Here is a 14236-nt window from a genome sequence, read left to right on the forward strand (position 1 = left end):
CCGAAGGAGGGGCAGGCGGTAAGCCAGCAGCCCCTATACCGGCCCCTGGTTGAAGGGCTAAGAGGAGCGACTTCATCATGTCCATGTCGGCGGCTAACCGATCCACCTTATGGCGCATTTCCATTGCAGCGCGTAGCTCGCTTTAAGCGTGCCGTGTCGTGCCGTCCCCTTTTTTGGTTGTGCTTCCACTAGGCCTCGTTCCGGCGCGGCACGGCGCGGGGCCACTTTTTCCCCTCTTTTCTGGCCCTAGAAAATTGTGGTTCTATCGGGGCCAACAAACAGGACTGAGTCGGGCTGAGTATGCTAAACTAGAGAGAGGAGCGCTGGCAAGAGGGCTAGAACTACAACAAGATGGACATATTTGACCGTGATTTAATTGTAATACACGTTTCAAAATGATGCCGAAGTAACAACATACTGATACCGGTTAGTAAAAACCATGAATTAATGCTTTGTCAAGTCTGCAGACAGACGGCAGGCGAAAAACCTTTTAAAATTCGTGTTTTTCTAGATGGAGATTGGCTAAGCTAACGCAGTATATGCCCCGACCGTCCACACTCACAACAACGGCCTATACAGACATAAATAAAGCAGCGACTGTATTCACCATGACACAGGCAGTCTGTGGTGTGTACTTGTTTAACTTTTGTCGAGTTTCTGAACATATTTAAGGAGCTGTGAGCTCTGAGTGCTCACAGCTAACGGCTGTGTTGTGTTGTGTTTCTGGATTTCTCATTGAAGATGACGTCACGGCTCCGCCTACACTGCGTTACTATAGTAACTACCCCAGTTCCTAAACTGTAATGGAAGCGCAGCATGAAGTGAGTCGGCCCTGTTAAGGCCCAACGCGGACAAGCCGTACCGAGCCGTACCGAGTGTGGCCAAGGCCGACCGTGTAGTGGAAATGCGCCATTAGAGGACAGCCTGTTAGGGGGCGAACCCGTAGCCATCGCTCCCTCGGGTCGCCGGGAACGGCCAAACTGACCTAGGGGAAGATGCGACAAGGAGAGGTGTCCGTTGGCTTCTGCCAGACGCTCCACCTCTGCGACTCTGGCCGCTCTAAGCGCCCAAGGCATGCAGCTACAGTTCATGCAGGCGTCCTGCGTGAGACCCTCCCTCAAATGCTCGAGACCAAGGCAAGAGGGGCAGCGGTCGTGGCCATCCTCGGGCTCGAGAGAAGCCATACAGGCGCTACATGGATGAGCCATCATGTAGGTAGCCGGATGCAGCGTAACCGGGAGCGGGGTGCGAGAACACAGCCTTCACCAGTTACCTGCTGAACGGAAGGAGTAGAGCCCTGCTCCTACTCGCCGAACACGAGAGGGGTGTAATGGGGTACACCCGCGTTACTTAGCAGAGGGAGCGGGGAGCGAGAGCACTGCCTTCACCTAGCTAAGTAAATGAAAGTGCAAGCTACTAGCAGAGGGAGCGGGGAGCGAGAGCACTGCCTTCACCTAGCTGAGTAAACGAAGCACGGAGCTACCAGCAGAGGGAGCGGGGAGCGAGAGCACTGCCTTCACCTAGCTGAGTAAACGAAAGCGCGAAGCTACTAGCAGTGGGAGCGGGGAGCGAGAGCACTGCCTTCACCTAGCTAAGTAAACGAAGCACAGAGCTACCAAATAAGGAAGCTTAACAGGGCAGCTAGCCAGCCGGCTGCTGCTCACAGTCAAGGAACACTCTTACCAGGAGCGGGGGTGAAAACACTGCCTTCACTGGTTGAGTAAAATAGCGAAACAAGCTAAGGAAACTGCTTCTAAAGAAAAACCAGCACGGGTAATCCGGTGCTTACCTCAAGCGTCAGCCAAAGTGGCTGACCAGGCAGGACACAGTTAGGCTGAGCCGCGCTACTGCTAACTAGCTAAACAAGAGGACACAACACAAGCTGGAACTCAGGATGCTAATGATAGCTTGGCGCAACGCCGCGCTATCAGAAAAGTACAGAGAACGCAACAAGGGCAACTCCTGGGAGAGGGGGCGGAAACGCTACCGTCACCAGAAAGTTCAAGCCAGGTAGCAACCAAGACAGAAATCAGGACAACCTAGCTGGGAGAGGGAGTGGAAACACTGCCGTCACCGACCAAGCCGACACCAACCTGTCCGTTGAAGTTTTCTGCGCAGCCGGCCGCAGCTCCTGGAGGACGGGTAATCCCGCGGCTCCGACTGGATCAGTCGCGAAGCTACACGCAGCCAGCTGGATGCAGAGAAATCCTTAAATCCAAACGTTCCAACTGAACGCTGTAGGCTACAATAGTGTAGCCACGGTATTCTCGCGCAGCGAGAAGATGAAAGGAACAGATCCTCTGATGACACGGGCTGATATAGCCGGTGTCACGTGGGTCACAGGTGACTTTGTTGATATTGGTACTCGTACTGCGCATGCGCACGATGGACATATCCAGTGCTAAAAGCACCGCCTCTGGCGGTCAGTAGGGACGAAATAGAACTCTGTCCACGCAGAATTAAACCCTCTGTGTTCTTCCGATAATTTCCTTTTCTATGATTTATCCATAGAAATCCATATGACCCCTGGCTCATCGAGTCAGGTTATTCGCCTGCAAGAAAAGGCGCTGGTGCGGGACCGTAGCAGGATATGACACATATTTTAGCTGACTTAATTAAAACCGTTTATTTTATATTTGTATGTGTCACAGTATCACCTCAAAATACAAGATACGAAACATTTTCAACCGTGCAACAAAATATAAATAGTCCTACAAATATTTTTATTTTATTTCCTTCTTATTTTTGTCTAAGCTCAAGGGAGCCAGAGCAGAGGGCTTAAAGAGCTGCATGCGGCTCGAGAGACGCGGGTTGCCGCACCCTGCACTAAGGTGTCAGCGGTATTGGATGATGCGTTGATGATGGATTTTGAAGGGTGACCCACTCAACCTAAGCACTGTTTTTTTGGGGGGGGGATTTCGGTATGTTGCAGAAAAAAGGAATTGTTCAGAAGGACAACCGTCACATATTAACACCACTTTATGATTGTTGAAGCGTAAATGAAAAGGCAACAGTAAAAGCTAAGATAAGGCTACAAGGAACTACATCACGGCCGCATTACTTCACGCCAACAGCGCTAAGCTAAAGGCGGCTAATGTTTGGCATGATGACGTTTAGTAGTCTCATTAAGCCACTCTATGACACATAGAAGCTTCAGTGAGTATAGTGAGGTATATACTTATACATTTGATGTCGTAGAACAAACCGTTAACATTTCTTCTGCTTGTGTTAACCAAAATAATCATTGAATTCAAGACGAGGGAACCGAAAGTGGTTAAATGCTGACTCATTTCCTGGTTTTAGGACTCATTCCTCATTCCTCCATTCCCCATAAAGAGTAATTCAGGCATCACTGCTGGTTATTCAGAGTCTTTTTTCTCCGTAGACTCACAGGCGAAGCACTGCATGTAACTCAGTTGGCTCATCAGTACAACAGCTGCAGAAAAGCATCAGCACATATCTTTGGTACAAATCTGAAGCTGCCACTCTTTTACTCCCAAGGTGCATTTTTGGCAAGACACCATACTTTATATTCTGCAGGAAAATCCGGAAGATTACAGTGTGGAGAAATCTTATAATACATTTACACACAAGAGTATATATAATACACTATGTTGCTGTGTTATGATTTCAGTACCGCTCTACTTCTCCATAGCAACAGGGGCCAAGGCTAGTGGGTTTTGTAGCGTTGTGGGCCATCTGTGTTTCTATATAAAGTAACTTAGAGAATACAGAATGAAGAAAGCACTGTCCACACTGTAAGCAGATGGACATTCCCTCCCTGGGTGTTGTTGTTTTTTTAGGATCGTAATGGAGTGTTGTGTTTTTCTCTCACTTGCTCTTACAGATGGTTGCATTTTCTAATGGGGCTAACTTGGCCTCATCAATGTTTTTTCCTAAATGTTATTTTTATATTTTTGTAATTCTCACTTAACCTTACCTTAAAAAATAATCAAGAAACAAGTTTAACCAAAATGACATTTTTCCCAAAAAGGAAGAGAAAATCAGAGAAAATGAAATAAATACATTAAGTAAAAAAGAATATTAAATGTTATTGAAAATAAATAACAATAATTAACAGTGCATAATAGTTAATGCAATTATTAAATAAATAAAGACACATAAATAAAATAATAAAATGTAATTAAATAATTAAATAGTCGATAAAAATACTAAATAAATAAATAATATTCCTCTGCAATTTGGAGGGCAGGGTTTCTGATAAATATTAAAATATTCTATCAAGCATCATTATTTTATTTGCAAGCTACTTCTTAAATAAGCTATCTACAAAGACCCTAATAATTACTTGTATCTTTTTAAGTTTAAGAAATGTGTGATTGTGTTAATTGGAATACGACATACATGATACTTTACTCTTTATAATGAAGACAAGGCAGAAATCAAGGTCATTTTTGTATGTAACAGACATTCTCACTTCATACCTACGCAAAAACGCCACCTGAACGATAGCAGGTGCAATGAGGCTTGCTGTAGCTGAGATTTTCATTGTATCAAGAGCAGCAGTCCAGCTTTGCTCCATTTTCAGTGAAAATTCTTTTTTTTAAAAACACCCAGTCCAGCTAGAGCCAACAAGAAGAGCCTGATATTGCGTTATCTTCTTTAGCTGAAGGGCTGTTTGTAACGCAATCACCCACTCCATCCTCAGTGACGGAGCTACTGTAACAGAGAATAATGTGTTTGTTTCTCAAGGCTTCGCATCTCGAGCTTCAGTTCATCTGTTTTTCTTCCCCTGTTCATGTTGAATCAGAATACACGTTTCAAGTCTACAGATGTAAGGAGACCTCATGATTATATCCAACTTCAGATTAGCAACCAGCTATTAGCTGCTAATGGAACATTGATTATTGGAAACATTGATCCTGTGTGTCTATTTCTGTCACTAGAGCACCGGGGTAGGAAAACATAGATTTATGTTTTTGAGGATAGAGGGGGGATGCTCACACTCTTATACAAATATCAAACCACAGCTAGACACAAAGGTCATTCAGCACTGTTTCCCCTCTGAATCTGAAGAAAAATCACACCTTTTTGATATGTATTTGAACAGTCCAATATTCAATGATATACAGTATGTTATCTCAAATCAACTCTGTATGTATTAAACTGTAATTTTGACTTTATTTCTGTGTGCAGAGAGCTGCTGCTCATCAGATAGGCGACACCACTTTACCACGGAGTGACCCCAACCTCTCAGCACCAGACAAAGGTAAAACACTATATTTATCCTATTATTTTATATTCTTCCCCTGCATGCACTCAGGAATCTCAATGTTCAACCCCTCCAAATGCACTCTCACCTTGGGAATCTCCTCCAGCAGAATAAGAATAATAAAGTGAGATGTGCAGGGCTTGCATTGCTTTTAGTGTAGTGTTAGCACAAGAGTGCTGCAAGAATAATCTTCTTTATTTCTTTGTATTTTGTATTTTTTAAACAAAGAACATGCATAAAAATACATTAATCTGAAAAAGAGAAAAGATGATTTATGCCACTTTTTTGACAAATATTTGTATTGGCATTTCCATCAAATTACAGTACATTACTCAAATGTATACCCTGCCAAAGAACAAGATAACATATGTAAGAATTTCCCCCATAATATATAAAAGGGCTGAAGAGGGAGGTTTTTTTTTTTTTTTTTCAGAAGACAGATATTCTATGACATGAGAAAAATAAAGACCTTTTTGAACATTAAAGCATGGAAACATGTCACAGTCGAGGCACAAAATAAAAATATTAACCAAAAAATTCCATATTAGGGCCCCTTTAAAACATTACATAGTCCCTATCACACTTATGATTGACAATTATGAAAGCAGAATAAAATAACACACACTTATATAGTCGATCAGGTTGGGGGTCAACTGTCCAGACATGCAGTGTGTGTGTGACTGTTTGTTTGTTTTCACACAAAGACATATACTCATACACACATGCTGGGCTCCATTTTCCTCCGACTCCTAACCAGACACCCTGTCTAGAAACACAGCTTTTCATCTGCCCTTATCCTGAAAAAGTAATAAAAGGCCAGGTATTATTCCCGCAGCAATGATGGACGTGTGTGACATTCATATGTATGAATTAATTTCCATCACGTGAGCTCCCTGGTTGTCATTTTGCTCCGCGAAGACGAGTAGAGATGCCTATTTCATGATTTTCCAGCTGAAAGTATTCCAGTGAATTGAGATTGAAAGCTAACCCCCCCCATGTGTGTACAAAAAATAAATTGAACATTTAGATTGCTTTTTTACCAACTTTTGTAAGTGTAAAATGCACACACACACTTTGTGAAATAATTAGGAGGGTTTGGAAGAGACACTTTAAAGTAAAGAGGAAAGAGTGGGGATGTGAGCGCTTCCTTGTGACTCCCACATAAGAACACACCTTTTCATGTTATAGATAGAGGAACTGCCACAATACGGTGACATGACACCCTCACGCACACGACAACGACCGACGGTGCTAGAATTTACACAATACCTGTGATTGTGGAAAGTGTTGTTTGTCACATCTTCTGCTTTCAACCATAAATTATAACTTCCAATTCTAAATATAGAGGTATTAAAATAGCACGCCCACTTGACTATAGTTTGCAGTGAACATTTTGTAACAGAACAGCTTGGAAACATCAACAATTGAAACCAATGTTCCTTTTTTCTATTAATGATAGGAGGTAGAAATGATCAAGGCACCTGTTTTCACACAAAAACAGAAAGCAAAGAATTGATTTTGTCTCTGAGGTCCCAGAGTTATGTTACGCTCGGGTCTTTGGATATCAAAAAATATCAAGCATTGCAACCTAGCAGAAGATATTAGGCTATCAAATCTAAATTGTGATCCCTAGATTCCCTTTTTCAGCCCTGCACACTAACAAGAGTAAAGAGAAAGAGGGTAAATACAGAAATCGGTCCTTTAAAATAACCAAAAACTCTTTAGGAGATGATAGCATGTTCATGTTGGATCCTATTGCTCATCAGAAGCCATTTATTACATAACACACCTTGTGTTACACTCTATTTCAGACAATGTATACACTCTTCCCTTTCGTGTGAACCCAGTGTTTTCCCTCCACAGGCCAACATGAGTTCTGAGTGCATCACAAACCCCCGATAATTAGTTTCCTTTCATCCCACCATCCATCTGAAATGTGTTGTCTTGTGTGATCCCATAACCTGTTGTAGTGACTTGTGATGTTTCTGTGTACCATAAGTGAAAGCCACATTCAGTAGCTGGAGCCTAGACAGTGTCAAAATGGGCGCTCCATCCATCTCTGACTCTCTGGGCAAATTGCTATGCCCTCCTGTACCTCCTAGGCCACCGTACTCAGGTAATGTGGACGATCGGGGTGAATTCTCCCATGAAGAATGGTACTAATTTTCCACTCCGGCTTTTGACACCTGGTGCTTCCTCCACCTCCTCCTACTATGACTTTTTTTTTCCATCTGAGGCTCTCGGCTACTGTTTTGTCCTGGCTTGCTGCTCCTAATATCACCCACACACAAGATGGCAACAGCATTTTCTTTACTAAATGGCTTGAAATGCTGATATTTGCTGATATGAGAAACCGTCTGAAAGTCTCTGAGGACTCTCTTAAGTGATTCAAATTCCAGCCAGTTCCCAGATTTTTCCTCTCAACGTCAGTTTTCCCCACCATCAACTCAAACTGTATTTTAGTTGTTTACTTATTTACAGATGCGATAGACTTGAGTTATTCCTGGGCGCTCTCTGATATATTGTACTACACAACAGACTAATAAGGCAGATAAGCAGATGGAGTCCCCACACACACTTTCTCCTTGCCCTCATTGTACAGTGCAGTAACAGCTGTTGGATGTAGAAACAGCTTAAGGCAGACCTGCAGAACATCAGATGTGATTCATGGATGCTTTAAGGCAGCCACTGGCCCTCTCAGCTCTGTGTGTGTATGTTTGCATGACTCACGCTGTGTCATCCTGGTGAAAGGAAAGTAAACGCTTGCCTAATTTGAATTTCTTTCCCCCTCTGTCTCTTTTCTGGTTGTCAGCAGGATCCTCGGCTAAAAACATGAGGTCGCAGTCTCCCGTCTCAGCTTCCAGATCGCCGCAAAAGGTTGGTTCCTGTCACCCGCCTCCTCGGTCCGTTTGAAATATCTTATTTCTCTCTTTCCCTCAGACAGCCTGACCTTGCTTAGCGACAGCCTCAGGGGGCCTTTATCCTGCACCGCTAACGTCTTACCGGCCCGCTCCAGGGTCTTTATCCTGCTCTGTCTCAACACCAGGCCTGGCAGCTTTGCATTAGTGTTCAGTGAAGCTGCTAACCGCTACACTGCTGCTGATTTTGTCGTTTTTTTTTTTTATGACACAGCTCTCCCAAAGTGCACTCAAAACGAAAGTGGCTGGAGGGCTATCATCGTATTAGCTAAATGTAAACCTGGTAGGCTCCAACTGTCACCCACTGAGTTTAAATCAAACTCTGATAGGATGGCTCCTGGCTTGCTCGCCGAAATATTGACGCAAAAACGGGTGGATTTATTCGACATCACTACATCAACTTGTCAGTGTATTAAACTAAGATTGAACCCTATTTGTAATGTTCTTGTACTTTACTATTGTTGCTAAGAGACCGGCTTGTGTGCTGTACTGATTGTTCCCTTCAGCCTCTCTAAACTTAGATGTGCTCAGAACGTATTGAAATGTTTGTCTGCAGTCTAACAGATTAGTCTCTGTTTGTCTCCCAGCTCTGATTGGTTGCTAATAAGCATCTCCGTGGTTATACCAGTTTGCAGAATTTGAAAACTTGCGGGAAAGGTTAACTAGGTGCTGACTGAGCTTTTAACAAGGGGTAAAAAGTTGTTTTGCCCCCTGCTATCTTGTGTGTGTCACCAGCAACAATGCTAAGCTCCTCTGTGAAGAGAGTGTGTGTAGGCTGTGTGTAAAAGAGCGTGAGACTCTGGAAACCAAAGTTTGAGTGACAGCCCAGCACTCAGCATGCCCTGTCAATCAGATTCGTGCCAGTGTGCATGTCGGCACGTTTGTGTGTGCCAGTAGAAGAGGCCTGCAGCGAAGTACCATGCTGCCCATCAGAGCACAGCCAGATACGGGTCCTCCGTGGACCTGCAGCAGGCCACATGCTCTGCACACACTCCGAACACACGCTGTCAGTGCAGCCGGGGGCCCATTACCACACCACAAAGCCCAGGACAACACATGGTGCTGCAGTGTAGAAACCATATTCAGTGGTAACGTTCCCCTGGAGCACTGGGTCACGAGTTTAAAACCGCTCGTCAGCACTTTATTAAACACATGGATTTCCATCGCGCTCGGCCCACATGTGAAAAAAAGGGTTTGTCCAGTTGTGCATGTCAAATGGATACATCTCTTAATGCGTGCCCCCCGTAGCATGAACAATACAATCCTACTGATCAAATGTATACTCCACTACATCCAATTAAGTTTTAGCAGATATAACGGCCCCATGGTGTAATTGCTTCGAAAAACATTTTGATGAGTGATCGGGTTTTTGAGGGGGGCATATTGTGTTTTTTCATCTCGGTGCACAGGGCCGCTTGATGGAGTGTAAAAACCTGGCCCTCTCAATCTGTTCACACACTCTCCCTTTGGTGAAGTATTTATCGTCGCTGTAGGGCTGTGTCAGCACACATGTTGGAGAAAGCACAATATGGCTGCATGCTTCCATGATCCTTCAATAATGCCATTTTGTGGTTTTTAAGGCTTTAAACTTGTGTGTTTGCCTCTTTTTGTGAAATGATAGTTCCCTTTACTTCTCCAAAATAAGGATAAAAGAATATAATTATTTCACGGAGAAACAGTTGCATTTATTTTCTAGTTTCTGCTTTGGAAGCAAATTACTTTCTGTACATCTAATAAAGATTTATATTCATCAACCATTTATAATATGTCTGTCCCTTGGGCTCTCAGACTGTGTGATATGCACTTTGCACAATTTATTTCATATTTTATAGACCAAACCATTTCATTAAAAGTAGTAAGAGAACACTCGATGATTAAAATAACCGTTACTTGCAGCTCTAGTGCTGTTACTGTTAGACAAAGAAAAGCAATCAATGATTACAAAAGAGAATCTGGAAACAGGGAATGCTTTGCTTTTATGGTTGGAAAAAACAAGCGTTTTAGCGTTCTATTCAAATGAATAATTGATCATTGAAATGGTTAATAATTCATTTTGTATTCGTTTATTGTCTAATATCTTGAACTGCTTGATTTCAGGGGTCAAAAAGGTTGTGAATTACTACATTAAAAGCTTATTAGATTTCTCATGAAGAAATATCATTTGATCTTCTTTTCATTTCTTCTCTCCCCAGACCACAGTGCCGCCCTTCACCCCCCTCGCCCACTGAGTGCCAGTCCACCAGCCTGGTGTCCAGCTCCCCGGTGCTCTCGGGCTCTTACAGCAGCGGCATCTCGTCCCTCAGTCGCTGCAGCGTGTCGGAGGCGTCGGGCACCGAGCTGAATGCAGGAGACCACCCCCTCTACCCGCTGGCCCCCCCCCTCCACCATGCCAAACTCCGTCTCTAGCAGCTCCGACGAGCCCATCCGCAGAGAGAACAAGACGCCTCCCCCCTACAGCGTGTACGAGAGGAACAACCCCCGCAGGCCCGTGCCGCTGCCCCACAGCCTCTCCATCCCCCCACAGGCGGACCCCCCCGCCCTGCCACCCAAGCCTCACCAGCTCCGCACAGGCAGCATGAAGCTGGACGGGACCTCCGACCCCCGAGTCCCCCGACCAAGGCCTCTGCCCAGGAAGGTGTCCCAGCTATAGGTGCTGGTCCGGGGTCTGGAGAAGAAACACACTGGCGTATTTTGCACTTTTCTACTGGGCACTCACTTGTTTTTATTTGTGATCTTCAGTTTGGCATTCCTGATCTACACTCCAATAAAAGACCTAAATATTAACAGGCAGGCAAAAGAACAACTGAAGGAACTGCCAAATAAGGAAAGTTTCTTTTTGTATTTACTAGAGGGCATTGCATTGACTTTGACTTGGTCATACCGCACTTTTAGCTCTAGTATGTATAATAGGTCACCAAGCAACATATACCAGAACACACTAGAAAAACACAGTTTTGATAGATGTAATAATCTCAAATATATGTATATTGGTATATATGACAATTGTTTTTGCCTTAAGTATTGGAAACAGAGTCTTTTATCCGTGAGTCTTGCACGTTTTATTTTTTATTTTTTATGACTCCGTACATTTGTATACTATATGGCTATAAAGGTGCTAGAGACCTCGAGTATGCATTTCATTAAAGTGTAGTAGATACGGGTGTGTTCCCATAGTCATATCCACATAAGCAATGGTACAAATAATTAGTATTCCTTTAAAAAAGCTGCCATCTTTTAAAATACAGACAAACATTTTCTTTTTTAAGCAGTAATTAGGACATTTTAGCAACAGCAATTTTAAGGCTTATTTAACTTCACACTGTTTTATTTTAATAAGCGGTTTTCAGTGGGAAGTTTCCACCTTTATAAACCTCTCTACTCCCCTTTTTTCTATACCAAAAATGTCCCCAATTAACAATGAAATCATGCGCCTGGACCAAACCGAGGAAAAACTTGCATGCTTTGCTTTTTGACCATTGCAATTTATGTGAACACACCCTATCGCTCCTGCATGATGTACATGACAACAGATCTTTAGATGGGGTTACCAAGTATTGTGCCAAAGGAAAATGTACAATGTGGTGTAAAGAATTTTTTTTTTAACTGGGGCCTGGAATCAACAAGCTTGGAACTGCTCAACTAAAAATACTTTATTAAGAAATAATTCGATTTTTTACCCAAAAGTCAAAAATAAACTGTAACACAAGACAAGCACAAACAAAATGTATCATCTGTTTTGACCAGAACTGTCATCATGGCCTCTCTATTTGACAAAGCAGTAATTGGAACAGAGTTTTCACTGTCAGCCGTCACCTTAAACACACGAGGACTGACACTCTATTGAAGAAATATTTACAAACTAATCATTGTTAAATATTTGTACAGTTGAGATTTACTTTGTGTTTGATTAAAAGATGGACGTGAGTTGACTGTACGCTATAAAGTTGTTCAGTTCAACCACAATGCATTGCTGCAGTGAAGTAAGCGTTCTGTTGCAAGCACATTTTACATTGTTTTGTAAAATAGAGGGAATAAATCTATTCCGTGCACCAATATCTTTTGGGGCGGGGGGGGCGGGGGTTAGCTTTAGTATTGTTTGTATGTTACATTTTTGTATGGTTAATTTCCTTTTGATTTGTTGTGAATTTTTTAGATTAAATATTCACATTAATCAGTACTTGAGAACCTGTAAATGATATAATGAGATTAATGTAAGTATGCCAAATATAAAATGTGTGTATTACAATTAATGTAAATATTGTGTTTTTAACAAAATGTAGCTATAACAATTTACAGCTTTGAATGTAATGTTGAAGCAGCAAATTATTATTATAAATGTTCAAACTTTTATGGTTTTGTGAGTGTAGAAAAACTAAGGTCATGCATAATGACATCTAACACATTTACAAGTTCAATAAACTGCCCTATGTAATATTTCTGGACTGATTTCTATGTAAAGAGACCTTGAGTATAAGTATTTGTCTTATTCCATCAGGCATTGAATGTTCACATACACAAAACACTATCCTGGTGCTGCAGAGTTCATAAAGGACGAGACATAATGTACCCTGAGTAATTGCTTGACTCTGGCTAATTTCCTACTCAGAAAGAAATTGATTTAGGGAAGGACTAGCAAAAGTTGGCGGGAACCATATGACTGTATATCCGTCGCCATTTGAAAGCACATTTAGTTAGTGAGAAAGGTTTTTTTCATACCTGAAATGTCAAGATTCAGTAGTTAGTTACATTTGCTACTGTATGGTAGAACAGCCTGGTAATCTGCTCAGGAGGAATGGACTATTTCCCTTTTCATTTGTGTTTAGGATTAAATATAGTGATGCATTTGGTGTCTTTTAAAAATAGAATTCCTGACATAAAACATGGTAATTTGTTATTTATATTCTTCTATTTGATCGAGTATACCTTAAATGTAGTGTTTACTTCAACATGCTCGCATTGTCAGGTTCCTTGAATGTTGGAATTGGGGAAACAACAATGTGCAAGCACAGAGTATTCAGTTATGAAAGCATAATATTTTTTAATTTATTTATTCAAGAATATATACAGTATGAATATCATATTTTTTGTCTACAAAAAAGTTAACATCAGGGGTAGACATATAAAGTAATACAAAATTACCTAAAGTAAATAAAGAAAAAAATAGGAAAACTACAGTTTTATAATTCAGATGAATTAGTTTTGATTGCTTTTGTATTCATAATATTTTTAATAGTGCTACTATATGGGGTTTTAGTTTTTGGTTTGGAGTCAGCCCATCTCTTTTTAGGGATATTAAATGTTCCTTTAAATAAAATGACCTGTATAATACTACCCATACTTCATCTTTGAAGTACGTACAAATGTCTCTATCCTGGATTTGTACATTTTGTCCCGTTTTTCTTTAAAAAACTATTCTGCAGATGTCATAAATGTGATGCCACGTGGGTCTTGTTGTCATTTGCCCAGCAGTAATCTGATTGGTTGTTTACCAAGTACCGTACCAGTTGCTGTCATTAAATGCAGTTGACCGAAGTTTCTGGACAACGAAGTAGTAGTAAAATAGTAATTGTCGCTCGACAACATGGACGATGCAGAATATCTTCTACAGCACAAATGTCAAAGGCTCTTTTTAAATAAGCTTGAATTAATAAACCATCCGTAAAATAAAACCGAATTAACATGAATTGGTTATTCAGGAAAACATGGGGGTCAAGAGCTAATTGACAGCGCATACAAACGAGGAATTGAGCAGTACAAGTTCAGGAGAACAACAGGTATGTAGCCATTTATAATAATAAGTGTTGAACTTTTTTTCGGAAACGGGGAAATGTCAAATTGGTTTATTTGGTGGTCCGAAGCATTTTCCATTTGTGTACATAAAACGCCACTGGATACATTGATAGTGAAATTATTATGTTATGTTTATTGTTTAGCAAAATGCATTAGGCTATGCTTTATTAACTATAATTACGGCGTGTCTACGACTACATGGTGAACTGACGAACCTGCTAGACATTAGCATGCTAGCAAACTTAAATTAGCATCCCTTTTTCTCACAGAGCAGCTAGCTTGACTTTAGCAACAA

The 14236-nt window shown here is 41.7% G+C and overlaps 1 protein-coding gene across 1 annotated transcript in view; it reads left to right on the forward strand.

The window, feature by feature from the left end:
• dock4b (dedicator of cytokinesis 4b) overlaps positions 1-12585 on the forward strand; it is a 115189-nt gene extending 102604 nt beyond the window's left edge. Inside the window, 6 exon segments of the mRNA XM_034131376.1 lie at positions 5158-5230; positions 7233-7349; positions 8046-8110; positions 10344-10364; positions 10366-10521; positions 10523-12585. Coding sequence (XP_033987267.1) covers positions 5158-5230; positions 7233-7349; positions 8046-8110; positions 10344-10364; positions 10366-10521; positions 10523-10801 — 711 coding nt within the window. The 3' untranslated portion in view covers positions 10802-12585.
• Positions 12586-14236: the final 1651 nt, after the last annotated feature.

The sequence above is a fragment of the Trematomus bernacchii genome, unplaced genomic scaffold, assembly GCF_902827165.1.
Source record: "Trematomus bernacchii unplaced genomic scaffold, fTreBer1.1, whole genome shotgun sequence".
Classification (NCBI taxonomy): domain Eukaryota; kingdom Metazoa; phylum Chordata; class Actinopteri; order Perciformes; family Nototheniidae; genus Trematomus; species Trematomus bernacchii.